The sequence below is a fragment of the Panicum hallii genome, chromosome 4, assembly GCF_002211085.1.
Source record: "Panicum hallii strain FIL2 chromosome 4, PHallii_v3.1, whole genome shotgun sequence".
In the NCBI taxonomy this organism is placed as follows: Eukaryota; Viridiplantae; Streptophyta; class Magnoliopsida; order Poales; family Poaceae; genus Panicum; species Panicum hallii.
The window spans coordinates 37,265,546-37,293,518 of NC_038045.1; the positions used below are offsets into that span (position 1 = coordinate 37,265,546).

The 27,973-nt window shown below is 49.1% G+C and overlaps 1 protein-coding gene across 1 annotated transcript; it reads left to right on the forward strand.

The window, feature by feature from the left end:
• Positions 1-5,546: 5,546 nt before the first annotated feature.
• On the forward strand, positions 5,547-27,002 carry LOC112890457. The gene is made up of 3 exons (XM_025957346.1): positions 5,547-5,615; positions 5,688-5,738; positions 26,142-27,002. Exons 1-3 carry the CDS (start codon positions 5,547-5,549, stop codon positions 27,000-27,002), a joined length of 981 nt encoding a protein of 326 aa, XP_025813131.1.
• The last annotated feature ends 971 nt before the right edge of the window (positions 27,003-27,973 follow it).

Here is a 27,973-nt window from a genome sequence, read left to right on the forward strand (position 1 = left end):
AGCAAAATATTTAGTATCAGAAAGAGCCTTGCCCTTTTCATCCATCTTTCTCAGTTTCCCTGTGCAAATAAATTCCAAAAGGGAAAACACTAGAAATAACTATTCAGTAGAGGAAAAACACTACAAATAGCCATGAACTACATTTTCCTTTGCAACATAACAGGAGCTTAAAGATGTTGAACATACAACCCAAAAGCACCCCAAAAGTGCCCCGAAGTGAAAGCAATAGTATTACCAGGCTGTATCGATAGGCTATGTAGGACCTAGAACCAGTTTTTTGGTGAAGCTGCACCTTGGATCAGTTTACTTTATTCTTCGCAGATTTCTCCTGCACCACAAATGCAATACAAAGTTCTAATTCACAGGCACAGTTTGATTGCATGTTAACAAAAGCAGTGATGCAGGCCATGGACCTGATTCTTTGGGTCACACCAGTACTTTACGAGCTGGATCCACTCCTCTTTCTTCATTTTAGGTGGAGGTTCTTTGGCCAACAGCTGTTCCATTATCAGGGACTCGTCGAAGTACTTCCTTTTTAGGTGATACCTCTGCTGCTTTACTCCCTTCTTAATGATATCAGTGCATGCAGATTTGCTTGGTCCATCATTCTTAACATCCACATCCAACCTATTCTGCAGTCACACAAATGATTTATTTGACAAAATTTCTTACATGGGAGTAGAGCTAGTAATGAAAGAAAGTAGTTGAAGTGAATTAGGTGTCTCACCGCCACTTTATCAAGCACTTTTTTTACTTCTACTGGCCCCCCATCTTTTTCATAAAGCTTCCAAGATGTGTAGATAGGCAGCTTGTGTCTAAGAGCTACACCAGTTTCTGATGCCAGCTTCGCTGCTTGAAGTGGGACATCAGGTCTTTTCTTCCCTTCAGCCACTTGGATAGGCAGCTTGTTTCCTCTCTTTATCATCTTCTCTAAGCCAAGCCCTATGGTTTTCTTGCGGACTTCCTTTCGGGGTGCTGCATTGGCAAATAACATGCAAAATGGGTTATTATAGCAGCCACAAATGTAGATATTGAATATAGAAAATAATGGTTGGAAACACATATTGATTACCAGGAACAAAGTCACCAACTGGTTCTCCTTCAATTGTATGACCCTCTGAATCGGCATCAACTTGGTCATTTGAGTCATTGATGTCATTGCTTTGCCTAGAGCTCTGTACACCTGGCGAGGTTTCTATAGGAACTGATTGGTTAACATTAGTCGTGGGAGTAACTTGCGGAAACACGTCAAGGATGGGTGTAGGAGTAGGAGTACTATGCTCAGTGTTTCCACTAGGCGTAGATATGGGTGGACTGGTGCTGGGTAATCTAGAATCACTGGAAATGGGATTAGTTTTAGGGTTGGCTTTCGAAGCGGTCTTAGCAGGCAAGGGCAATCTTTCCCTAGGTGGTGGACAGCCTCCAAGCGATGCCATGGCTGCCTGTTGCCTAGTCAATCTGGTAGGCGTGCACGGTGGCAGCTGGTTTACATCCCTAGGTGGTGGATGGCCTCCAGGCGATGCCATTGCTGCCTGTTGCCTAGTCAATCTGGTAGGCGTGCACGGTGGCAGCTGGTTTGCATCCCTAGGTGGTGGACGGCCTCCAGGCAAAGCCATGGCTGCCTGTTGCCTAGTCAATCTGGTAGGCGTGCATGGTGGCAGCTGGTTTGCATCCCTAGGTGGTGGACGGCCTCCAGTAGGCCTAGCTGCCTGTTTCCTAGTAAATTTGGAAGGCGAGCATGGTGGCAGCTGCTTTGCAGCCGCCATTTGTGTCATCTTTTGCTTCTTAGGTTGAGTTCCTGGAACCATCACTCGTACCTGCCAAGAGAAACATGCATCTTATCAATTAAGGATAATGAGTGAAGTACATTAAATGACTACAATGAAGTACATGATTGAAAAAGACTAACAACATACTTGTTAATTGGCCTAGTAATGCATCTCACCTCAGTATTATCCTCATTATTTAGGTCATCATCGTAGTCATCATCACTGTCACATTGGTTATCAATGTCAGAGGATGGGTCATATTCATTGTCAGACTCTATTGTCTTCCCCATGCACTTTTCCTTTTTGGAAAAAACATCTCTAACATCCTGAGCTAGTATTGGAATACCTAGAGATGCAAAAAGTTCCTGGACCTCCCTTACCCTTTCATCCCTTTCCAGCTCGTACTGGGTTTTTTTTCATTTCTTACTTAGTTTCATGAAACACACAGAGAGCAGAAACTGGATTTAGTTTCTATAAAAGAGATGCAAAAGAACTAACAAATGTTAGGAAGAAGAAAAAATAACAATTAACAGAATGTAAGACAAAACCAGGTCCTTGGCAGAACCTGCCTTCATGATTCATTAACTCATTTGCAGGCAACAGCTTCAGTATTTAGACTGTAACTTTTCTGAACATTTCTAGACGTGCAAATACCAAGCAATAGAGGAGAAGGGGGAAGCAGAGTACCTTTGGAGGAGGAGGAAGCAGAGTATAGCCGGCGTTGAGGAGTGCACGTGGATGCCTTCGGGGCGCTGTCGGTGTTTAACCGGCTGCCCACCGTGGGATATACCCAAGGTGGTAAGTTTTGGGTGAAGGAACGCCGAGATCAGGAACTCGAAGGTGCAAGGAACACAAAGCTTAGACAGGTTCGGGCCGCAAGATGCGTAATACCCTACGTCCTGTATGGTGGTTTGTATTGCCTTTGGTGTAGAATGACCTAGTGATCTTCTCTTTTGAGAGGGGTCCCTGACCTCCCTTATATATCCGAGAGGCCAGAGTTACAAAGATGCTAACCAACCTCCGCTGTGGAATCATACCAGAACATATCTCGAGTAGATCCCCTCCGTGTTGGTTAGCTCTATCTCCTATTTAAATGGGATAAACAAGAGATAAACAAAATGAATAAGAGATAAGATGAACTTAATCTCTTAGACCTCTTTAAACTACGTCATGTGCCCAGCCCGGTGGCCCCGGGTCTGACAAGCCCCCGAGCTCTTCGTAGCTGAGTACTGCAGGCTTATTGAGTACCTTCGAAGCAGTCTTCGACTTCTTCTGAAGCTTTGTCTTGAAACTCTTCTTCGAGTACTTGCTTGGCTGCATCGAAGCTATGAGGTGCTCATGCCCCGAATTTTTGTTGTGGTGTGCGATTTTAAAAAATCGCACTCCATATGGAGTAGCCCCCGAGCCTTAGGTTGAATCGGAGAATCAGGCTGAGGGTCCCATTAGTCTGTAATCCTCCTTATCTTTCAAAGAAATTTGAAAAACATGTAGTCGATGCCACGTATCCCGCAGCCCCCGAGCCTTGAATCCAAATCCCACAAAATTTGGAGATAAGGATCCAACAACCGTGGCATGCAGGCTAAAAATGACAACTTGCGAAATTACCAAAATGATGATACAGATGATGGGTATTAGATTATTAATTCGAAAAACCCCTTTTTTCGGGCTAACTAACCCTGAAAAAATGGTTAATCAAATATTTAATCCCAACAATCCATCCAATGCCCCCTCAGATTCGGAATATTCTTGGAAGTGACTCCTGAACTTCGGAACAGTAACTTGTCCCCACCCCGCTGGTTATTTAACCCCGCGGTAACAGTAGGAAAAAACCGCGCTTTCAATCCGCATTCCGCCAAAAGCCACCAAGAATCCCCAATCTGAGCCAAGCACCGCCGCCATCCCCCCAAGGAGATTCTCCCGCTCCGACTTCCCCGCACCTCTCCCCGCAGCCCCCGAGCATCTCATGGCCAGCGCATCGGAGATGACGTCCAAGAAGTCAGAGATTGAGAAAAAGAAGAAAGAGGCGGAGCCATCGACCGCGGAGTGGACACATAGTAAGTGCTCTCTCAATAATCTGAACAAACTAGTTTCCGAGGGGTTGTTGCAAGAAAAGAACCTTGTCAATTGGCGTCCCTCTTACCGCGAACCTTTTCCCATGGAAAATGTTGATGAAATCGTCACATTTCTCCACTTTACCGAACGGGGATTGGCCCTCCCCACTTGTTCCTTCTTTCGCGGCCTTCTATATTATTACGGGCTTGAGCTCCATCACCTCAACCCTAATTCCGTTTGCCATATTTCCATTTTCATCTACTTCTGCGAAGCCTTTCTCGGAATCGAACCCCACTGGGATCTATTCCGCTTCCTCTTCCGCGTCAAACCCCAGCCTACCACAAAGAAACTTTCTGTAGTAGGGGGCGCTGGCATCCAACTGCGACAGCAAGCCGGCGAAAAATACCTGTCATACAAATTCCCCTCAAACCTTCCTGGATGGAAAAACCATTGGTTCTACATCAAAAACCATGCTCCCCCTCTTCCAACGAAGTCGAACAGACCACCTGTAGTAAGGGGAGAATGGAACCTTGAACCCTCCGGCGGGGAGATGGATCAGGTCAAAGAGCTGCTGGACGTCATTGAGGCACAGAAGAAGAAGGGAGTGACCGGCGCCTCTGTCATGTTCGCATTTTACAAACGCCGCGTTCAACCCATCCAGCAGCGCCATCGCCTGGGATTCGAGTACACAGGCCCCGCTGATCCTTCTCGCATATGCACAGAGGATTTGCCGGATGAAGTCGCGCTCCAACGAGTTCAGCGGGTGCTGCTAGACGTGGACGCCATGCCGTACGTGCCCACATTGTTTTCCGCATGAAATCCACCTAGCCCACTAAGTATTCGACTTCTTTTTGCTGAAGATAACCGCTTTTGCACCGTTGCTTAACTGAAGAACTTTCTTTAAGGACACACGGAGCTGTACCGGAGCTACCCGCCATGACCTGACGTCCCCCGACCAGATCACCTCCTCCCCTCTGCTGCCGCTGCAGCCAAGAGGGCTCACCTTGCTGCAGCTCAATGCAGCAACAAGTCCACCGAAGGCATGGGCTCGCAGGCGGGAGAAGAAGCCAAAGGAGAACCGCGCCGGGACAACTCCTCCGACCAGAGCGTGGAGTTGACCGGTGCTTTACCACCGGTGCCAAAGGGCCATCGACTAGTGCGCAAACGCAAGGCGCAAGAAGTCGAGTCATCCAGGTACTTAGTTGCTGTTTTGATGAGTTGCAAAGTGTCAATAGCATTGAATACTGACAGTATCCACTTGTAGTCTTCCTGCTCCGCCGCCCGGGACCGAACCCGAGGAGGTGGAAACAGGCCCATCCGCCGTCGCTGCAGTGACCATTGCCGCAGCGGGGACCACTCAATCGGCCGATCAAGCCTCGCCGCCGACGACAGGGATTCCGCGACGGGCCTTGCGGGTGAAAAAGGCTGCCAAAAAGAAATCTACACTTTAAGTTTACCTCCGGTCGCTTGAAAATATTGCTCTTGCCAGCTTGTATAACAACGACTTCGACGTCATCAGGGCTGCGAGCGCGGTGCAGCTTCAGCTGGACCCGGGCACGGCTACTGCAGCCCCAGAGCCATTAACCCGGGCTGATCCCTCCGGTGCGGAACCGGCCCCAGCTGCTGCAGCATCCGAGCCATCGGCGCCTGGAGAGCCGACACCCCCGGAGCTAGCCCCCGAAGCGGATGCGACGCTCCTCGACTTGCCGCCTCCCGAGCTCCGACATGACGAAGCTGAAACCGGTGGCGGAGAACAAGTCGAAGCCCCTGATGCCGCTCCTACTGATGGCACAGGCAAGCGTTTACCCGCCCGTGGCCTGCTGCCGGGGTCTGGGCACAGTGTATTGACAACTTTTGTACTTGCAGGTGTCCGGCGACCACCGCCCGAAGACATCGCAGGGTCTTCGAGGAACCCCCGTGAGTTATTGAGGGCTGGGCCGGGGTACAAGAACATCATCACCACCGACCTGGTAGACGACACCTTGCTGTCGGCTGAAAATTTGAGGACCTTCAAGAGCACCTTCAAGGAACTATACGATTTCTCCATGGTAAGACTTAGAGTGATATTCCGGTTGTGCACATTGATGGGCTGTTTTGACCCGATTTCCGCCCGTTGCGCAGCATGTAATCACCAAATCCCAGAAGAAATCGGAGAGGCTTGGCGCAGTTGTGAATGATGCGAAGGAGTTAGCTGCCCTGGACAAGCGCATCTCCGAGGAGAAGACGAAAAATTGCTATCTACAGCGAGAGCTTGATATACTGAAGCAGGAAAGAACTCGAGAGGTTCGGCTGCTCAAGAATGACCTGAAAAACCTCGAAGGGGCCAACTCCGAGCTCCAGAAACAGCTCAAGGAGCAACAAGCGGAGTACCAGGAGCAGCTCAAGTTAGAGAAGAAGGCGCACCAAGGTAGGCCCCCGCTTCCCTCGAGTACTTTTTCTTTAGTAATTTCCCTTGGTTGCTGAAATATCCTCACCGCAGAGCTTAGGAAAATAATAAAATACAAAGAGGAGCTGCTTACTGACGTGAAGAATATGCTGTATCGCCGTACAGATGATGTTGAAAGGCTGCAGAAGGTAATTGGCGACACTGAACGGCATTTCGTCGACTACCTTCAGCAGATCAAAACGCTGGGCGAGAAGGACGAACAGCAGCAGAAGGAGCTAGGGGACCTCAGGGGGGCCGCCCAGGAGCTGGTGGATATGGTGAATCCCCCAGAAGAAGGCGAGGTGAGCCCGCGGCCCCTGCTCGAGCGACTCCGCGAAGCCCCGAAGAAAGTGCTCAAATTCTTGTCTGAGGCTCCGGTCGCATGCGTTAGCAACGCCCTTGCGTATGTAAAATCCTTCCTGCCGAACGCGCAGCTGGACATTTTTGCGCAGGGAATGGCAGCAGACTGCACGGACGAACAATTCGACGAGTACCTGCGAGAGGCTCAACCTGTAGCAGAGCGAATTGTACATACTGTACTGCAGGATTAGGGTGTGAGAAACAAGTAATCATTCCCTTATGTAAATACTTCACTCGATATCTCTACTTGTTTGCGTGCTTAGCTGAATTGAGGTCCAGGCTTACAAGGCTCCAGTTGTAGATGCTTCCCCGGGTACAGCGACCCGAAGGGTAGCTAATACTCGTCTAACAGATTAGCCACAACTCGATCGAGCGGGTCTAAACTTGTTAGGAAAAGAACACGAGCATCATCGCGAGGTTGCCGTGCGTAAGGCAGAAAAACAGGTCTACCCCGAGTGCAGCGACTCTGAGTGTAGTCGAAAGTCGCTCCTGCTGTGAGCGTGCTCCGCAAGCTAGGCAGGACCCGGACGGACGGATCGAGCTTGCTAGGAGCAGGTGCGGGCGGTGCCGCGGGTTTGCCATTCTTTTTGGCAGAAACAAGACTGTTCTGAGTGCGGCCACTCAAGATGTAGTTGAGATAGCTCTTTATGCGAGCCTTTCCAGCGTACTGGGTGTAAGCCAGTCGAGCGGATCGACTATGTTGGAAAATTACGACTGCTGTCGCGTGCGACCATCCAAGGTTGCGGCGGGACTCGATATGTAGAGGGGTGGGGCGGAGCCGAGGGTTCTATCAGGAACGGGAGTTAAAAGGCGATGACCGTGGCCGTAGCCCCCACATCATTCACGACAAGAAGTCGATTTATAGTTGTGTCTGCACGCGACCATGGCCGTCATGTAAGTAAAAAGGAATGTACAACCCGGGTCATGTGGCTCATAGCCTCCAAATTGATTCGGGGAAAGGAGACCTTCTGAGCCCTCGGGGATTTAGCGATCGCCGGGCCTCGACTTAAGGGTAGAATTTGCGCAGGTTCAGAACGTTCCAAGAGTTCGGGACATCGTGACCCTCTGGAAATTGTAGTCGATAAGACCCTAGCCTTGTAACCTGCTTGACGACGAACGGGCCCTCCCACCTTGAGTTTAGCTTGTGTAGGCCAGATTCGTCTTGAATACGACGCAAGACCAATTCACCAACATTGAATGACCGCTCCCTGACGTTGTGATCATGATATCGCCGGATCCCCTGCAGGTACCGAGCTAACTGGACAAGAGCGGTGCAGCGAGCTTCTTCCACAGAATTGAGCTCTAACTGCCGCGCCTCGTCCGCCTCGCCGTCGTTGTACATTTCGACCCTTGGAGACCTCCACATGATATCGGCTGGTAGAATGGCTTCGGATCCATACACAAGGAAGAAAGGTGTTTGGCCTGTGGCTTTGGACAGCTGAGTCCGAAGCCCCCAGATGACGTGTGATAGCTCGTGCACCCATTTGCCTCCCTTCTTGCTGTTCTCATCATAAAGTCTCTTCTTGAGGCCGTCAATGATCAGGCCGTTCGCCCTTTCGACTTGTCCATTGGCCCTTGGGTGTGCAACCGAGATATATTTAACTACGATACAAGCATTCTTGCAGAACTCCCAGAACTGGTTTGCCGTGAAGTTTGATCCCAAGTCCATGATGCTGGTGTTGGGGAAGCCGAAACGATGCAAAATATCTGAGATGAAGTCGACGACCCGATCTGGCATGAGCTTGGCTATCGGCTTGTACTCGATCCACTTGGTGAACTTGTCGATGGCCACCAGCACATGGGTAAAGCCGCCTGGCGCCGTCGTGAAAGGGCCCGATCATGTCGAGACTCCAACAAGCGAAGGGCCAAGATGGCGGTATAGTGATGAGGCTATGGGCGGGAACATGAGTCTGTTTGCCGAAGAATTGACACTTTTGGCACCTGCGCACGAGATCCTCTGCGTCAGTCACTGCGGTGGGCCACCAGAAACTGGCCCTGTATGCTTTCCCCACCAGCGTTCTCGAAGCCGCATGGTTGCCGCAGACGCCCTCGTGGATCTCCCGCAATATGTCGCAACCATCTTCCTTTGTGACGCACTTCATGAGAACTCCTGACCGAGCGCCACGCCGATAGAGCTTGCCGTCGACCAGGACAAAGCCCTTGCTTCGTCATAAGACGTGTGCAGCTTCTGCGCTCTTGGCGTCGATTCCCGCTGGTAGCCGTTGGTCTCGAATGAAGTCGATAAAAACCTCTCGCCAGTCCTCCTGCAACACCATAACCTCTCGATCGGGTTGTTGGGGACCCACGTCGATGGTTACCTACAGAGAAGACTTAATGGATGGCTGTTTGAGCTCCTGGACGAAGACTCCCGATGGGACCTGGGCACGTGTGGACCCTAGTTTGGACAAGGTGTCCGCGCCAACATTGTGCTCCCACAATACATGATGAACCTCCAGGCCGGAGAATTTGCTTTCCAATTTGCGCACTTCCTGTACATAAGCATCCATTGTCTCCTTGTTGCAGTCCCATTCCTTGTTGACCTGCTGAACGACAAGGAGAGAGTCGCCATATACAAGTGGTCGCTTGATCCCTAGTGATATCGCCAAACGGAGCCCGTGAAGCAAAGCTTCATACTCGGCTTCGTTGTTGGATACCGCCCACAGGATCTGAAGGACATATTTCAACTGTTCACCTCGTGGAGAAATAAGCAGAACACCAGCGCCACCGCCGTTGAGCTTGAGGGACCCATCAAAATACATGGTCTAGTGCTCTGACTTGTCCACTGGGGTTGAGACTTGATTCTCCCTCCATTCAGCCATGAAGTCGACTAGAGCCTGTGACTTGATTGCAGTGCGTGGCTTGAAGTCGATTGATAAAGCCCCCAGTTCCACTGCCCACTTGGATATGCGCCCCGTGGCATCTTGATTATGAAGAATATCCGCCAGCGGGAAGTCCGTGATCACAGTGATCTTGTACTCGTCGAAGTAATGGTGTAGCTTTCTGGATGTGATTAAGATTACATACAAGAGCTTTTGAACAGCTGGATACCGTACCTTGGATTCGGAGAGGACTTCGCTGATGAAGTAGACAGGCCTCTGCACTCCAAACGCATGGCCTTCTTTGCCTCGCTCGACTACAATAGCACTGCTGACAATATGAGTTGTTGCCGCGATGTAAAGTAGTAGATCCTCCCCTGGCAACGGTGCTGTAAGGATCGGAGGAGACTGAAGATGATGTTTCAGATCCTGCAAGGCCCGCTCAGCCTCCTCCGTCCATTGGAACTTATCCTGGCATTTCAGGAGCTTGAAGAAAGGTAGTCCTCTCTCCCCGAGACGGGAGATGAACCTGTTCAGGGCCGCCATACAACCTGTTAACTTCTGCACATCCTTGATTGTGGTAGGAGCCTCCATATCAGTGATGGCCATGATCTTTACAGGGTTGGCTTCAATGCCCCGGTTGCTGACGATGAACCCGAGCAATTTCCCTGAAGGCACTCCAAAGACGCACTTGGTGGGATTGAGTTTCCACCAAAATCTGCGCAAACTGCTGAATGTTTCCTCCAAATCTGCAATTAAGTCGCTGGATGCCTTGGTCTTAATGACGACGTCGTCCACATAAGCCTCAACATTCCGGTGTAGCTGATCCGCGAAACACATCTGGATCGCACGCTGATAGGTTGCTCCGGCATTCTTCAACCCGAAGGACATTGTTTTGTAGGCGTAAGTCCCGTACGGGGTGATGAAGGCAGTCTTGATTTGGTCCTCCTCCTTGAGCGTGATCTGATGATAACCTGAGTAACAATCAAGAAAACAAAGAAGGACACAACCAGCCGTCGAATCGACAACTTGGTCAATGCGCGGCAGCCCAAAATGGTCTTTTGGGCAATGCTTGTTGAGATTAGTGTAGTCGACACACATTCTCCATTCATTGTTCTTTTTCTTTACAAGAACGGGATTCGCGACCCACTCTGGATGGATTACTTCTTCAATGAATCCAGCCGCGAGAAGTTTAGCGATCTCCCATTTAATGGCCTCACGCTTGTCGTGGGAAAACCTCCGCAGGCATTGCTTTTTAGGTGTAGCCTTCGGATGTACATTCAAAGCATGCTCGATCAACTCCCTGGGCACCCCTGGCATATCCGCTGGTTTCCATGCGAATATGTCTCGGTTAGCCCGAAGGAAGCTGACGAGCGCGAATTCCTATTTGTCACCTAAGCCGGCACCGATGATAGCGGTCTTAGATGAATCTCCCTCCTGAAGCTGGATCGACTTGAGGGCCACGTCATCAGTCGACTGGATGCTCGACTTGCTGGCCTTCTTGGAAGGAATCTCCAGCCCAGATTGGGAAAGCTGCTGCGCGGCCGCGAGTACTTCTCCCGAAGCACCTGGCACGCAAGTAGTCGAAGCATATTGGATCGCCTCCTGATTACAGTCTTATGGCTTCTTCAGGTCGCTGCGGAGGGTGAGTACCCCACTGAGTCCTGGCATCTTAAGAAGCAAATAGACGTAATGTGGCACTGCCATAAACTTGGCGAGTGCCGGTCGACCCAATATAGCATGGTAAGAAGATTTGAAGTTAGCCACCTCGAACTTGATGAACTCGGTACGGTAGTTCTCCCGCGTGCCGAAGGTGACTGGGAGGACCACCGTACCCAGCGGGTGTGCCGTGTTACCTAGGACGATGCCGTAGAAGGGAGACTTACTGGGAACCAGCATGTCCTTGAAATCCAGGCCCATTTTCTTCAAAGTGCTGACGAAGATGAGATTGAGCCCGCTCCCGCCATCGATTAGGACCTTGGTGAGCTTGACCTCCGCCACCACAGGGTCCAGGACCAAAGGGAACTTACCGGGCTCCGAAAAGCTCGTCCACTGGTCATCGCGGGAGAATGAGATGGGGACCTCCGACCAACGGAGTGGTCGTGGTACCGCCGGCTCGATGGACAAAATCTCCCGGAGGAGCAACTTCTGATCCCGCCTGGGGCAAAAATCCTCATCTCCCCCAAAGATGACGTTGGCAACTTTTGACGCGTCTTGAAACTTCAGGTTGCGCCCGTGGTCCTCTTGATCATCATCCTCGGGTTCTTTGTCAGCAGGCTTCTTGTTCTTCTTTCCGCCACCGGAGTTGCTCAACGTCCTCCGAAGGTGATAGCAGTCGATGGCGGCGTGGCTGGCGCCCGGATGCCATGGGCACTTCTTCTGTAGGAGCTTCTTGAACTCCTCCTGTGTCGTCGACTTCTTGCCCCGCGAAGGACGATCGATAGCCGTGATGACATCATCTGGCTTTCGCTTCCGGGGTGGCCCTGAAAAGTCCCGCTGGCCTTTATCGTTGCGATATCGCTTGGACGCCTCAGGTTGTTGTCCTGACGCCGCGGGAACCGCTCCCGCATCTTCTCCTCCTGTTCGGACCAATCATGCATCATATCACGAAGGCCCGCAATAGTCTTTGGCCTGTTCCGCCCGAAATCCCTGTAGATGCCCGGGTCGGTGATGCCGTTGTAGAAGCAATCGATGATGTCATCCTCCAAAATGTTTGCGATAGTGGCGCGAACGTCGAAGAAGTGACGCGTGTAGGACCGCAGGAGCTTGTTACGTTCTTGCTTGCACTGGGCAAGGTCGTGTCGAGTACCTGCATGGGCAATCGCACCCTGGAAATTGTCGATGAAGACCTTCTTAAGTCGTTCCCAGGAGTCGATGGAGTTGCTGCCGAGGCTTTCCAGCCAAGTGAGCGGTGCAGGGTCCAAAGCCATCGGGAAGTAGACGACTTTGGTGATGTTTGAACCCCCTGCAACCTCAATGGCCGTGGAGTAGCAACGTAGCCACTGCTGAGGGGCTTGCTTGCCGTCGTACTTGGTGATGCCGATCGGCTTGAAGCCCTCTGGGTACTTGTAGCTGCTGAAACGAGCAGAAAACGCAGGGAATCGATCGCTACAGTCAGTACCTTCAGTCTCGACTTCTTCGCGGACCTTGCGCCTGGAGGAGATCACGGTCCGCGCGTCGCGACCTTCATTGATGTGCTGGCGCAGGTCCTCCGAAGGAGGTCGATGATTAGCCTATCGCAGTGGACCCTCTTGCGGTGGCTGTTGCCTCTCGCCAGGGGCCTGGCTCCCACGAGCATTGTCGTTGCTGATCTGGTATCGAGGACGGCCGCCAGCCGTTCGGCTGTGAGCCTGACTTCGACTCTCGCCCACGCGCTCCTCCCGAATGGTGGGCGCCGGGTTGTGTTGATCCAGCTGGATCCAAGCCCTCTGCGCGTAGAGAAGTGCTTGACGTACCTCCGGATCGTGGCTGCGCTCGAGGATGGCCGTCACCCTAGCGATGTTGGCCACCGGAGTCCTGAAACCCCGCTCGCTTACGGCGGCGAACTCAGGGTCAAGCTCGCGATGCATAGATCGCCTACGCTCGTTGGCCCTCCTCCGCCGGATTGTGCGGGCCCTGTTCCTGGCCCTCCGCGCCTCTCGATCGGCGTCGTTCTCATTGCTAGCGTTGGCCGTGATCTCATCTTTGGAGATCGCTTCAAAGTTGACGATGGGAAGGTCCCCATCGTCCTCGCCTTCTTCGGCCATCAGCACCTGATGAAATTGAAAGACGCCATCGAGCTCGCCGGTGGATCTTCGGTGCGCTCCCCTACCTGGCGCGCCAGCTGTCGGTGTTTAACCGGCTACCCACCGTGGGATATACCCAAGGTGGTAAGTTTTGGGTGAAGGAACGCCGAGATCAGGAACTCGAAGGTGCAAGGAACACAAAGCTTAGACAGGTTCGGGCCGCAAGATGCGTAATACCCTACGTCCTGTATGGTGGTTTGTATTGCCTTTGGTGTAGAATGACCTAGTGATCTTCTCTTTTGAGAGGGGTCCCTGACCTCCCTTATATATCCGAGCGGCCAGAGTTACAAAGATGCTAACCAATCTTCGCTGAGGAATCATACCAGAACATATCTCGAGTAGATCCCCTCCGTGTTGGTTAGCTCTATCTCCTATTTAAACGGGATAAACAAGAGATAAACAAAATGAATAAGAGATAAGACGAACTTAATCTCTGTTATCACCATAATTTTGCTGGGCCAAAGGATGGGCCGAGAGCAACATGGGCTGAAGAGAATCATCGTAATGGTCTGCGAATCGGCCTCTATACAAACATGTCAAGGGCCAGGATGGCCGTGTATCTAAGAATAGTTTAAATATAGTGACTTAGAGATTGAATCGTAATCAGCTAGGGTTAGTTAAGATCAAAGTCTCCGGACTATAAATATGTATCGTGAGAATCAATAAAGAGAATCAATCATCCACAAACAAACTCTCGGCGCATCGCCACCCCTTTCAAGGGCTCTTCTCCAGGTAATCGACATGCTGCTCCGATCATGCCCTGCATGGTCGGGGCAGTGTTGCGTTTATCTGTTTATCCTTGTGTTGCTCATACTGAAGCATTTTTGATGGCGAGTAGCACTAGTTATCTTAAACGATTATGATGCTGCATTGGTTCGGATAGTAAATCATATTTTGTTTGCTGCTTGTAATCGTTGAGCTGTCCTTGTGTCCGATCTCGGGCGCGGCGGTAGCGTCTTGCTCTGTTATTACCTAGTAGATCCAATCTGTTATGGTAGTTCTTTGTCTTACAAAGAATTGGTTTAATATCTGCATGATTAGGCCCTTCAAACGGGTTGAATGTTCCGGCTGCATGTTTGGTGCCTTATGATAACTTGACGAGGGATCGTTCCGGGGATCAACTTGTTAGTTGGTTTTTAGGCCTCTTTTTGGGTTAGTGTATGGTAATCTTTCATGTTTGTTAGGCTTAATTGCGCGTAGGATGTTCCGGTTATGTAGTGAAAGCTTTATCGTCGCAGGTTAGATTAATTTGGTAATTACAGAGCATGTTTTCACCTTTTCTTGTCGGATTCGTGCAAACAATCATATGTTTAGTAGATCCGATCTGTTGAGCATAGCAGTCGGCTTCTTCTAGCCGATTCTGGTAGAGTACCCGAAGGTCCAGCCTGGCACGAGGACAGGTCTGATCAAGTACAATGACTCCGTCGGCTTCTTTGGCTGACCACGGGAGTCATTGTAAGAGCCGATCACGGCTCAGACTAATGTTTAAACATGTCTGTGCATGTAGGAAGATAGCTGACGAACGACTTCTACACCTTCCTGATCAGGTATAGGTCAGGTGGCACGTCTAGCACTTCACCAAGCCAGGGCGTGTGCCGGACTCTTGGGCCGTTGACCGAGGGACCGGGGCCCACCAGCAATCCCGGAAGCCTCCCGGCTCCTCGTGTTGCCTGTCGCTGCTCGCCGGTGGGTTTTGACCAACAACACATTCTGGCACGCTTGGTGGGAAGAACATCGACAACTGCGTTGACGTATCGACTACATCGACTACATTAACTACTGCGTCAACTACATCGACTACTTCGACCACATCAACTGCAGTCGACTACATCATTTTCTTCGGCTTCATCAACTTCCATTGACAAGATGCCGAGTGAGAACCCGATCACTTATGAGGAGTTGTCTGAAGAGTATAAGCAGAAGTATGATGAAATAAAGGCTGCTTTTGAAGCCGATCTCCTCGGCTCGTTTGAGAGGACTCGTCACCATGGCATCAGATGGAAGGGGTTTTCATCTGAAGGGGCTCTCGATGAAGTGGATTTATCTACCCCTACAGAAGAACGTACTCGGGCTCTCCGTCAGGAGGTCAATTATATGGTGGCTCACTCGTTGCATCGCCATTCTGAGAGTCTGGTGAATACACTTGAGCGTGTTGCGCTGCGCGTGGTGCAGGAGATTATGAAGCACCAGTACTCCCCAACAGGACCTGCTTTAGGAAGTCACAGAGGGGAGTTGCCTTCTCAAGCCAGGCCGCCATTGCCTTATGCATTTGCTGCCCCGGAGCAACAGAATTCTCCGGCATATGTCATATACAAGGTGGGACGTGATCCTGCTGATCACCAATTTTTCAGCGAACCTCCCAAGGAGGTGCCGCATGGATATATTTGTGCATATATACCAGATGGTGGTCACCCAGCGCAACTTCCGCAGAGAGCAGCTGGAGGAACACCCATAGTCGATGCTGACAAACAAGCATGGCTGGATGCTTACGCAACGAGGCCGAGTCAGGAAGGTACGCACTCGGCCCCAGGAATTCATTCTGTAGATCAAATCAGTGCTATTTTGAGGGATCAATTTGGCATCCTCCCAAGAAGGCGAGCGATCGGCTACGCCAAGCCGTATCCAAGTGACTTCGACTTGATTCCTCTGCCACATAAGTATCGGCTACCTGAGTTCACTAAGTTCAACGGAGCATAAGGATCCAGCTCCATAGAACATATAAGCCGATATCTAGCGCAATTGGGGATGATTTCGGTTTCAGATCCATTGCGAGTAAGGTTCTTCTCGCAGTCTCTCACAGGACCGGCTTTTGGATGGTACACATCATTGGGTCCTGATTCTATCCGCACTTGGAAGCAGCTGGAGGAACAGTTCCATATTCAATATCATTCAGAAGCTGCAGAAGCTGGGATTGCTGATTTGGCACAAATCTGCCAGAAACGAGGAGAAACAGTGGCAGAATACATCCAACGTTTTAGGGAAGTTAAGAATCGATGCTACTCGATTCGAATTTCAGAGAAAGAAGTTGTTGAGTTAGCAATCTTGGGGTTGGTAAAACCAGTCAAGGATTTGGTTTTCTAGCTGGAGTTCAACTCTTTGGCGTGTCTGGTACAAAAGATGACGGTATACGAGCAACGCCATCCAGAGTTGTACCAAGACAAGTTCAAGCGCCAAGTGGTAATGGTTGATGCTGAAGATTCTGAAGACTCCGAAGACGACCAAGAAATCGCAGTCATGGAGTGGGCTTGGGGAGCAAAACCTGTGTCCTGCAAGTGGGTGAAGCAGCAGGGTCCTTTAAAAGGATTCGATTTCGATGTGAACAAAGTTGAACAGATATTTGACTTGCTCCTGAAAGAGAAGCAATTAAAGTTCCCTGAAGGTTTCAAGGTCCCGACAGCTCAGGAGCTTCAGGGGAGGGTATACTGCAAGTGGCACAATTCCTTCACCCATAGTACTGGCGACTGCAAAGAACTCCGGCGACAAATACAATCGGCCATTGAGCAAGGCCGATTAATCTTAGGGCAATACACCATGAAGGTTGATACTCAGCCGTTTCCAAATGTAAATATGGTGGAAGGGTACGACCGATCAACGCGTTGACAACTGGATTTCACGCTTGGTATCAATATGGCAGGACATACATCACGTTCACATTCAAGGAGGCAAGAGGCTGATTCCCGCGATCGGCCCCAAAAAGAAGAAAGGGACTATATCACCGAGGAACAGGTCAGGCATGTCAGGAATCAACGACCAGTTTCCTCTCATCTCCTAAGAAAATACCAGTACCAGTATCAGCAGCATCTCCAACATGAAACTGAAAAAGAAGAGTATGAGCGACGCATTGGGAAATGCCTCAGAAGGCGAGAAGATACACGGGATCATTGGCATTGCCCTTTTTTCATATACTGTTGGGATTCTGGTATGAAAAGATTACCCACGCTTGAAGATTGTCCAGAATGCAACTTTCAGAAGCAAGATACCAGAAGCACTTCAGTCTTTCAGCGTTTGGGACCAGAACGGCCTCGTCATGAACAAGTCGAGACATCACGCGCAGGGGGCAATTCTGAGGATGAAGAGGACAGATATCACCGGCCACGCTGGTGCCCTGATGGGCTCAACCGGTCCCAGAAGCGAAGGATACAGCGGTTGCGTAGCCTGGAAGAAGCCGAAGCCCAGTACTTGGAAACATTAAGAAAAGCGCGGCCAGATTTGGCAGAAAAGGTCTACGACCCTCAACGAGTAGAGAGTACTCCCAAGAAGGTATGGCGGCCCAAGAAGTCGAAAGCCGATGTGGACACATCGGCTGACGCACATATGGTGTTTGTTCTCCCTGCAGAATTCCATGCACCAGGCCGTGAGGAGGTACTAGTGGCTCAACTTGACCTGGGTCCACGGCCAGTTATATTCGAGAAGCCCCAAGAAAAGAATTACAGGCACTTGAAAGCGTTATATCTCAAAGGGTACATTAACGGCCAACCCGTCAGTAGGATGCTAGTCGATACAGGAGCAGCAGTCAATATAATGCCATATGCAGTGCTGCGCAAGTTGGGGCATTCTGCTGGGGACTTAATTAAGACCAATATCACGCTAAGTGACTTCAATGGACAAACATCAGAAGCACAAGGAGTTCTCAGCGTGGAACTGACGATAGTAGGTAAAACTGTCCCTACATCATTTTTTGTGGTCAACAGCAAGGGTTCATACACCGTTCTGCTTGGAAGAGATTGGATTCATGCCAATTGCTGTATCCCTTCTACAATGCACCAATGTCTAATTCAATGGGATGGCGATGAAGTCGAAGTAGTCCACGCGGATGATTCTGCCGAAGTGTCACACGCCACCATGAGTGTCTGGGATGTGGAAGACCAAGAACCAATCTCGGGGATCAGCTTGGAGGGCTGCGACCGTGTGGAGGCTACAAAAAATGGGGTGAGGCTGGTCTTATCCACCGGCCTTACAGAGTAGATAGGGTGCCCAAGCCAGCTTGCGCCAAAGAGACAGGAGAGGCCGATCCCCGCGATCGGCCCCAAAAAGTAGAATTCGAGTTGTTTTTGTCATCCATATTACATTTTTATTTAGTTCACAAAGAAGCCCGCTCAAGCAGCCGGCTATGTGCACCAGTTAATGAAAAGAACAAGTCGGCCGATCCCTGCGATCGGCCAAATCATTTTATACCATATTCATTGTTCATCTGCAGTATCGACTTGATGGATGACAGAAAACTAGGATACGGATTTACATCTGCTGACGAGCTAGAAGAAGTCGACATTGGTTCTGGGGATAAGCCACGTCCAACATTTATCAGTAAGAAGTTAAATCTGGAGATAAGGGAGTCAATGATATTATTGCTAAAAGAATATGCAGATTGCTTTGCTTGGGACTACACAGAGATGCCTGGGTTGGACAGAAGTATTGTTGAGCATCGGCTACCTCTCAAGCCAGGATTTCGGCCGTTCCAGCAGCGAGCACGGCAAATGAAGGCTGAAATCCTGGAAGAAGTCAAAAAAGAAGTCGAAAAGATGATAGAAGCAGGCTTCATCAGGACTTGCAGGTATGCCGAATGGATTTCTAGTGTTGTACCTGTACAAAAGAAGGATGGCCGGTGGAGAGTCTGTGTGGACTTTAGGGATCTCAATAGAGCGACACCAAAGGATGAATACCCGATGCCGGTTGCGGAAACATTGATTAATGCAGCTGCTGGTCATAAGATGTTGAGTTTCATGGATGGTAATGCTGGTTATAATCAAATTTTTATGGCTCCAGAAGATATTCACAAGACCGCATTCAGAGTACCAGGTGCAGTCGGGTTATTCGAGTATGTGGTCATGACTTTTGGGCTCAAAAATGCCAGTGCCACATATCAACGAGCCATGAACTACATGTTTCATGATTTAATCGGCAAGCTGGTGGAAATCTATATTGATGATGTGGTGGTGAAATCTGCATCGGCTAAGGGACATATAGGAGATCTGCAACGAGTTCTGGAACGAACTAGGATGTTCGGGCTTAGAATGAATCCTAAAAAATGTGCTTTTGGTGTATCGGCCGGTCAGTTTCTGGGTTTTCTGGTTCATGAACGAGGGATCGAAATCGGCCTGAAGAGTCAAGAAGCTGTAAAAACAATGGTGCCACCTACTACGAAGAAGGAACTCCAGCAACTCATCGGTAAGATCAACTTTGTTAGGAGGTTCATTTCCAATCTGTTAGGGCGAATCGAGCCATGCATGGAGTTGGTGAAAATTAAAACCAACGATGAGTTCTGCTGGGGGGCAGAACAACAACAGGCGTTCGAAGAAATCAAGGAATATTTATCCAAGCCGCCCGTGTTAGTCCCACACCAGCAGGGTAAGCCATTCTATGTTTATCTGTCAGTCGGTGCCACTTCCATTGCTTCAGTCATCATACAAGTGCAAGATGGCAAGGAGAGGGTTGTTTTTTATCTCAGCAGGAGGATGCTGGATGCAGAGACAAGGTACCCTGAAATCAAGAAATTATGCCTTTGTCTATTCTTTACTTGTACGAAGCTCCGCCACATCCTGCTTTCTGCTGAGATAATTGTCATCTGCAAATTGGATGTTATCAAACACATGCTGTCGGCCCCAGTGTTGAAAAGCCGACTTGGTAAATGGATGTTCGCTCTGTCTGAATTTGATGTCCGGTACCAACCGGCAAAAGCAGTCAAAGGGCAAGCACTGGTTGACCTCGTTGCAGAAAGGACCAGCACAGACATATCGGCCCTTTCCATCCGCGCATGGGCAATGTATTTCGACGGGTCGGTCTGTGGCGATGGTTCTGGCATAGGTATCTTGCTCGTTTCGCCTTGGGGGGCAACATATTCTTTTTCGACCAGGTTGACAACACCTTGCACCAATAATCTAGCCGAATATGAAGCGGTGCGAAAAGGTATGGAGTTACTCCTCGAAGCAGGAGCAGAGGCAGTAGAGGTGTTCGGGGATTCAAAACTGGTCATTTCTCAGCTCACGGAGACGTATAGATGTGAAAGCGAGTTGTTGTTTCCTTTGTGGAGATAATGCCAGGAGTTAATAGCCCAGTTCAGATATATAAATTTCTACTAGATATCAAGGATACAAAATTCTAAGGCCAATGATCTCGCTCAGATGGCCTCCGGTTACAAGGATACAGCGGTTGGAGCTGAGTTTCCAATACACCTGTTGGGTCAGGAGGATTGGAGAGCCGATATCTTCAATTACTTGAAGGATCTGGCTCGGGGGGCACCTAAGAAGATACGCTACAGAGCCATAAAGTACATCCTGATAGGGGACGACTTGTTCTACAGGACACTGGAAGGATTATTGCTTAAGTGCTTGGGGCCGATTGAATCCAATCGGCTCCTACATGAAGTCCATGAAGGTACGTGTGGAACTCATCAATCAGCCCACAAGATGAAGTGGTTGATCAGGCGCTCGGGATATCATTGGCCTGATATGCTGGAAGATTGTTTCAAGTACTACAAAGGGTGCCAGGCCTGTCAGAGGTTTGGAAGAGTACAGATAGTACCAGCATCAGCCATGAATCCTATCATCATGCCTTGGCCGTTCAGGGGTTGGGGCATGGACATGATCGGTAAGATTAATCCTCCATCGAGTAAAGGCCATCAGTTCATCTTGACCATTACAAATTATTTTACTAAATGGGTAGAGGCTGTGCCCATGAAGTCGGTGACATCAAGGGACGTCATCAATTTCGTCAAAGAACATGTTATCCATAGGTTTGGAATCCCTCAGACCATTACAACAGATGGAGGGTCGGTGTTCATATCTGATGAATTCAAAAAGTTCGCTGCCGACATGGGGATTAAGTTAATCAGGTCATCTCCATACTACGCTCAAGCGAATGGACAAGCCGAAGCGTCCAATCAGAGCCTGATCAAGTTGATCAAGAGGAAGATTGATGAATTTCCACGGCGTTGGCATGAGGTATTATCAGAGGCATTGTGGGCTTATCGTGTTTCATGTCATGGGGCAACAAGAACTTCGCCATATCATCTGGTATATGGGCAGGAGGCCGTATTGCCATGGGAAATCATGGCCGGTTCAAGACGAATAGAGTTCCAGAATGAATTGACTGCTGAAGAGTATGCAGCACTAATGAGCGATAATGTGGAAGATATTACAGAACTCAGGCTTTGGTCGCTGGAAAAGATCAAGGAAAATAAGGCCAAGGTAGCCCATGCATACAACAAGAAGGTTAAACCGAAGGAATTCCAAGTTGGGGATTTAGTATGGGAAGCGGTGCTGCCATTGGGGACTAAGGACGCAGCATATGGTAAATGGTCTCCAAATTGGCACGGGCCTTATAGAGTTGACCAAGTTCTACCAGGGAACGCATACATGCTTGAGGAATTAGATGGTAGTAAATTTCCAGTGGCTGTCAACGGTCAACATCTCAAGAAATATTTCCCGAGCATGTGGGAAGATGAGTAATAAAGCCGATGTGATGCATCAGGCTATGGACTAGTATAATCAGGGCATTGGCAGGGATATAATCGAGTACTTTGCAGCACATCGAGTTGATCTAACCGGGTACTTTGTAGGCTGCAAGACAGCACTCATCGAGTACTTTAAGAAGCCGGTGCAACGCATCAGGCTACAGGATGGGATAAGATGAACAAGTCAGACCTGTGGAGGAAAAGTAGTGCCGGTCCATACGCAGAATTAAGGATCGAATAGCCGATGTTAAGCCATCGACTTCAGAAACAGTAGTTGGGTCCTCCCAATTCTGGGTCTTGATAAAAACAGAGAGGACGATCGCAGGAGTCTATTGATCTTAAAAGAACAGGTTCGACTTCCTCGAGGGTTTTCCCTGGTACTCGCATAGTTTGATCCGACTGAGGGAACGGGATCCAACAACAAAAAGGGTCGATTACAGAGTACTTCTGTTAGCAGGAACATTCACAAAGTACTCGAGTTCTTGAGATTTTGTTAACCCGGAATAAAAGAAGAACTCGAGATTAGTTCGAATAATGCAAGGGAAAGGACCGATGCGATGCCATCGGACGTTGAGATTAAAAGTCAAGGATTGGCTTGACTAAAACAAAGGATCTATTTACAAAAGGGTGGTTACAAAAGAAGCCGATCTACCGGCTCTGCGCGCAATGGCGGAAGACCCTATGAGCTACCACCAGTAAGCCCCTAGGGTTCTGTGGCGCTTATACGGGGGGAAACACTAGAGTCGTCGTCGCCATCGCCGTCGCCAATGCTGCTGCTGTTGTCGCCATCATCACTGCTACGACTGGCGTCGTCTCTAGAGTCTTCGTCATCCTCTGAAGACGACGATCCGCCGCAGAGGTATCTTCTCGCTGCTGAATCACCGTCCGAAGAGATAATCTGGGTATCTTCTTCTGAGGAAGAAAAGAAGTCGCCATCCCAGGAGTCGTCGTCGTCTTCGTCCAGAACCCCGTGAAGAAGGATCTGGAGGTCTTCATCGTCGGTCAGGGGCTCGTCGTCCTCTGACCAGGTACTGTAGTCCCACTCCTCTGCATCCCAATACAGAGGAGCGAGATCTTCATATGAAGCCATTGGATCGAATTCCGGTGTTGTCTCTCTGGAGGTTTCAGAATCAGGAGAGGTAATGGAAATGGTTTCAGAGTCAGGAGACGTGATGGAGATGATGAGAGAAGATGAAGGGGAGTTGGAAGAAACGGAGGAAGAAGAAGCCATTATCGGGGGATGCAAAGTGAGCTAGCACGGCTAATGCACGGGGAAAGAAGATGGGTGGAAGTGAATCCGCTGATACCGGTTTAAAGAGGCAAAGATGGAAGGCGAAGCGGCGGTACCGCGTTTCCCGAGGGAGAAGACGAAGGGACGTGCTCAATAAGATTGGAAGGTGATGCGTGTGTACAGGCCTTGGAAGTCGAAGGGCCGTGTCTAGCGGCGTTGAGAACAGTACGTGCGTACGCAAGTCCAAGAAGTTGAAAAAACAATGATTTTGGAATTATCATTGCCAAAACCAGGGGGCATGTGTTATCACCATAATTTGTCTGGGCCAAAGGATGGGCCGAGAGCAACATGGGCTGAAGAGAATCATCGTAATGGTCTGCGAATCGGCCTCTATACAAACATGTCAAGGGCCAGGATGGCCGTGTATCCAAGAATAGTTTAAATATAGTGAGTTAGAGATTGAATCGTAATTAGCTAGGGTTAGTTAAGATCAAAGTCTCCGGACTATAAATATGTATCGTGAGAATCAATAAAGAGAATCAATCATCCACAAACAAACTCTCGGCGCATCGCCACCCCTTTCAAGGGCTCTTCTCCAGGTAATCGACATGCTGCTCCGATCATGCCCTGCATGGTCGGGGCAATATTGCGTTTATCTGTTTATCCTTGTGTTGCTCATACTGAAGCATTTTTGATGGCGAGTAGCACTAGTTATCTTAAACGATTATGATGCTGCATTGGTTCGGATAGTAAATCATATTTTGTTTGCTGCTTGTAATCGTTGAGCTGTCCTTGTGTCCGATCTCGGGCGCAGGGGTAGCATCTTGCTCTGTTATTACCTAGTAGATCCAATCTGTTATGGTAGTTCTTTGTCTTACAAAGAATTGGTTTAATATCTGCATGATTAGGCCCTTCAAACGGGTTGAATGTTCCGGCTGCATGTTTGGTGCCTTATGATAACTTGATGAGGGATCGTTCCGGGGATCAACTTATTAGTTGGTTTTTAGGCCTCTTTTTGGGTTAGTGTATGGTAATCTTTCATGTTTGTTAGGCTTAATCGTGCGTAGGATGTTCCGGTTATGTAGTGAAAGCTTTATCGTCGCAGGTTAGATTAATTTGGTAATTACAGAGCATGTTTTCACCTTTTCTTGTCGGATTCGTGCAAACAATCATATGTTTAGTAGATCCGATCTGTTGAGCATAGCAGTCGGCTTCTTCTAGCTGATTCTGGTAGAGTACCCGAAGGTCCAGCCTGGCACGAGGACAGGTCTGATCAAGTACAATGACTCCATCGGCTTCTTTGGCTGACCATGGGAGTCATTGTAAGAGCCGATCACGGCTCGGACTAATGTTTAAACATGTCTGTGCATGCAGGAAGATAGCTGCTGAACGACTTCTACACCTTTCTGATCAGGTATAGGTCAGGTGGCACGCCTAGCACTTCACCAAGCCAGGGTGTGTGCCGGACTCTTGGGCCGTTGACCGAGGGACCGGGGCCCACCAGCAGTCCCGGAAGCCTCCCGGCTCCTCGTGTTGCCTGTCGCTGCTCGCCGGTGGGTTTTGACCGACAACAATCTCTTAGACCTCTTTAAACTACATCATGTGCCCAGCACGGTGGCCCCGGGTCTGACAGGCGCCTCTGTCGGAGCAAAGTTCAGGATGTCGACGGGGCTCTCCGGCCTCTAGCGTTGACGTGGACGTCGCCCGCGCTGGGCGCCGCTAAGTGGCGGGGAGGTAGGAGGAGGCCATGCTCATTGAGGTTGCGGGCTTGAGTGACAGCGGGGGTGGTGGGTCGGCGCGGCAGCGGGCTGGGGCTTGAGGGACAGCGGGGGTGGTGTGTCGGCGAGGAGAGGGGACCAAGGATTGGGGATTTTTCCCCTATCCCTAGCCGGGCAAGAGGATAAGGCGAGGGGGGGTTTGGATGGCTTGAGTGGGAGGTGGGGTGGGTCCTGTGTGTCGGCGAGCGGGATAGCGCGGGAGAGAGCCAGGTGCGGCAGCAAAAATTTCGCCCTGGCGGGTGGGCCCGGATTGTCGGTGGCCAGTCTTGGGTTGGGGCAAAATTGGTTGTAATGCACGGGTCCACTTGTCAGTGACCCTTTGAGTTCTATTAGGATTTCAAACCAATTTTTAGGCCTAGTAAACAATTGAAAATGAAATGAATGTATAAAACAAAAATGTTCAACTCGTCCAGATCTACATTTTTGGTTTTGGCTATTTTTTCATTTGAACTTTTTTTGACAGTTTCAAATTTGAATTTCAAATTTGATGGTCCATGGACTAAAAATTGGTGTACTAAATACTTTCAAAATAAAAAGTGATGAACACAAAGATTGCACATCTCATCAAAATGAACACTTTTTGTTTTGGTAGTTAGTTCATTCGACAAAGTGGCAGTAAGTTTGTTCATAAAAATTACATGTCTCACTAATAGTTTCATGAGGCTATAGGAGAGATTGTTCCCTCGACTTGTGAATCGTTCAAACTTTGTAACATGAAAATATAATCAAAATCAACACAAAAATTTGAAAGATCATGATTTTAGAAATTTTTAGAAAAAAATGCATCAGATTTCGAGATGGTATGTAGGAGAAAAATTTGTTACAAGTTTTAGACATGGATTATAAAAACAAATGCCTGAGCAATTGACAGGGCGCAAGAGAGGCTAATGAACATCTGGGCCCACATGTCATTGATACCTGGCACTCAAGCCTAAACAGCATCTGGGTCCACATGTCATATATAGTAGGGGTACTTCACAGGCTTCTATTTTTTTAATAAAGGTTGAGCTACGAAGCTCACTATGTGCCCGCTTGGCCACTGCCTGTAGGCATCAGGCCGCCCCAACCTGCTGCCTTGCCAGCGACCAGCACCTGCAGAGTTGCCGCCGACCCGCACTCACCTACCTCGCCGCCCCTCCCCTCACCTGCAGGCTTGCTGCCGACCTGCACTCACCTGTCACGCCGCCCCTCCCCTCACCTGCATCTCGCGCCCATCCCCTCACCTCCAGCAGCCGCCGCCCCTCCCCTCACCTGCACTATGGTACGTGGAGCCCAGGGGTCCAACCCACGGTGGATCTTCACCAGCAAAACGAGCTGCTCCACCCCCCACCAGCATCCACGCGCGGCAACGACCACCCCCACAAGGTGAGGTCAGTGATGTGTACCTCTGTCAATTTAGATTTTTTCTTGTAGTGTTTTAACTTTAGTCGAGGGATTTAAGATGGATTTGTTACTCTTTGCACCTAATTTATCCAGGTCGAGATGGATAGAAGTTGGATTTATTCAAGTGCACCATTTTCGCCGGCCTTTTTGTCTGGTGTTCAACAATTCATGGAATATGTCAGAGGTAGATATAGTAGTGCAGATGAGAAAATCAAGTGCCCATGCCGAAAATGCCTGAACCAGAAAGAGAAAAGCCTAGATGATGTACATGAGGATATCGAGCTCAATGGTATGTCTAGGTGCTATATTAGGTGGGCTCATCATGGAGAGGAAGAAGATGATGTTGGACAAGATGATGATGGAGAACTCGCTGTTGTACCTGAAGATATGTCATGTGATGGAACTGACCAAGGCCAGGCACCACTTGATGAGGAAGGACAAGCTGAAAATGTCATAGATGACGGTGCAAGGGGAGTTCAGGGGTTGATTCAAGATTTGCGCGACGCAGCAAGCCATGGCCTCGGTGGTAACTTATATAAACAACTCATGGAAGAGGCAAAGCATGAACTTTATCCAGGTTACACCGAGGAGACTAGGCTATCTTTCATGATTAAACTGCTGCATATAAAAGTGTACAATCGGATAACAACATCTGGGTTCGATACATTCCTTGAGTTGCTTTCTTCAACTTTGAAGAATGTGCCCGGAATTCCTAAGTCATATAACGAGATGAAAGCTGTGCTTCGGAAGCTTGGTTTTGGTTATGTTTCTATTGATGTGTGCAAGTATGATTGTGCCTTGTTTTGGAAGGACCATGAAGGCGATGATCATTGCCCAGTTTGTGGCTTCACAAGATGGAAAGTGAACAAGGAGGGCAGAAAGAAAGTTCCTCACAAGGTCCTCCGTTACTTTCCAATAATTCCACGCCTTCAAAGGCTTTTCATGTCAAAGTAGCGGGCACAATATGCAAGATGGCACAAGGAAAAGAGGGTACCCTTTGAAAATGAAATGAGACATCCTGCTGATGGGGAAGCTTGGAAAGATTTTGATGAGACTTTCAAGTCTTTTGTAGATGATCCCCGCAATTTGAGGTTAGCCATTGCTACTGATGGATTTAACCCATTTGGTTAGATGAGCAATTCATATAGCATATGGCCAGTGTTAGTGGTACCATACAATTTTCCACCATGGATGTGCATGGACCAATCCAATTATATGCTTGCTTTACTAATTCCAGGCAAAAAATCACCAGGCAAAGATTTCCATGTGTTTATGCAGCCTTTGATAGCAGACCTGATAGAGCTTTGGAAGGGTGTAAAAACTTATGATGCAGTTGAAGGCAAAGACTTTAGCCTGCGTGCAGCGATTCTGTTTGGAATCCATGACTACCCTGCATTAGGCACCATGTCAGGCAGAACCACTAAGGGTTACTTTGCATGTGTATACTGTGATGAGAATCCATGCTCCGAATGTCTTAGAAACAAAATTGGTTTCATAAACCATAGACGTTTCCTCCCTAACGACCATGCTTGGAGGACAAACAAATCTTTCAATGGCAAGCATGAAAAAAGAGAGCAGCCAAGGAAATTTAATGCAGATGAGGTTATGGCAAGGTTGGATGAAGTTTGCTATGTTCCAGGCAAGAATCCAGATAAGCCAAAACCAAGAAAACGATGCCGTAATGTAGATGAACCAGTATGGCATCTGAAGGTTAGCTTGTATGATTTACCATACTGGTCAAAATTGAAGCTACAGCACAACCTTGATGTTATGCACATAGAGAAAAACATATGTGAAGCCATTTTGTCAACTCTGCTTAATATCCCAAATAAGACAAAGGACAGCATCTCTGCTAGACTAGATTTGGAGGATAGAGGTATAAGAAAAGAGCTTCATTTGCTAGATGACAGTGGTAGTTCATCATC

Coding starts and splice junctions, on each gene's coding strand:
- LOC112890457 (XM_025957346.1), top strand. CDS start 5,547: ATGACGAAGCTGAAACCGGTGGCGGAGAACAAGTCGAAGCCCCTGATG. Junction 5,616..5,687: donor CGCTCCTACTGATGGCACAG/GCAAGCGTTTAC, acceptor TTGTACTTGCAG/GTGTCCGGCGACCACCGCCC. Junction 5,739..26,141: donor AGGGTCTTCGAGGAACCCCC/GTGAGTTATTGA, acceptor TAATTTATCCAG/GTCGAGATGGATAGAAGTTG.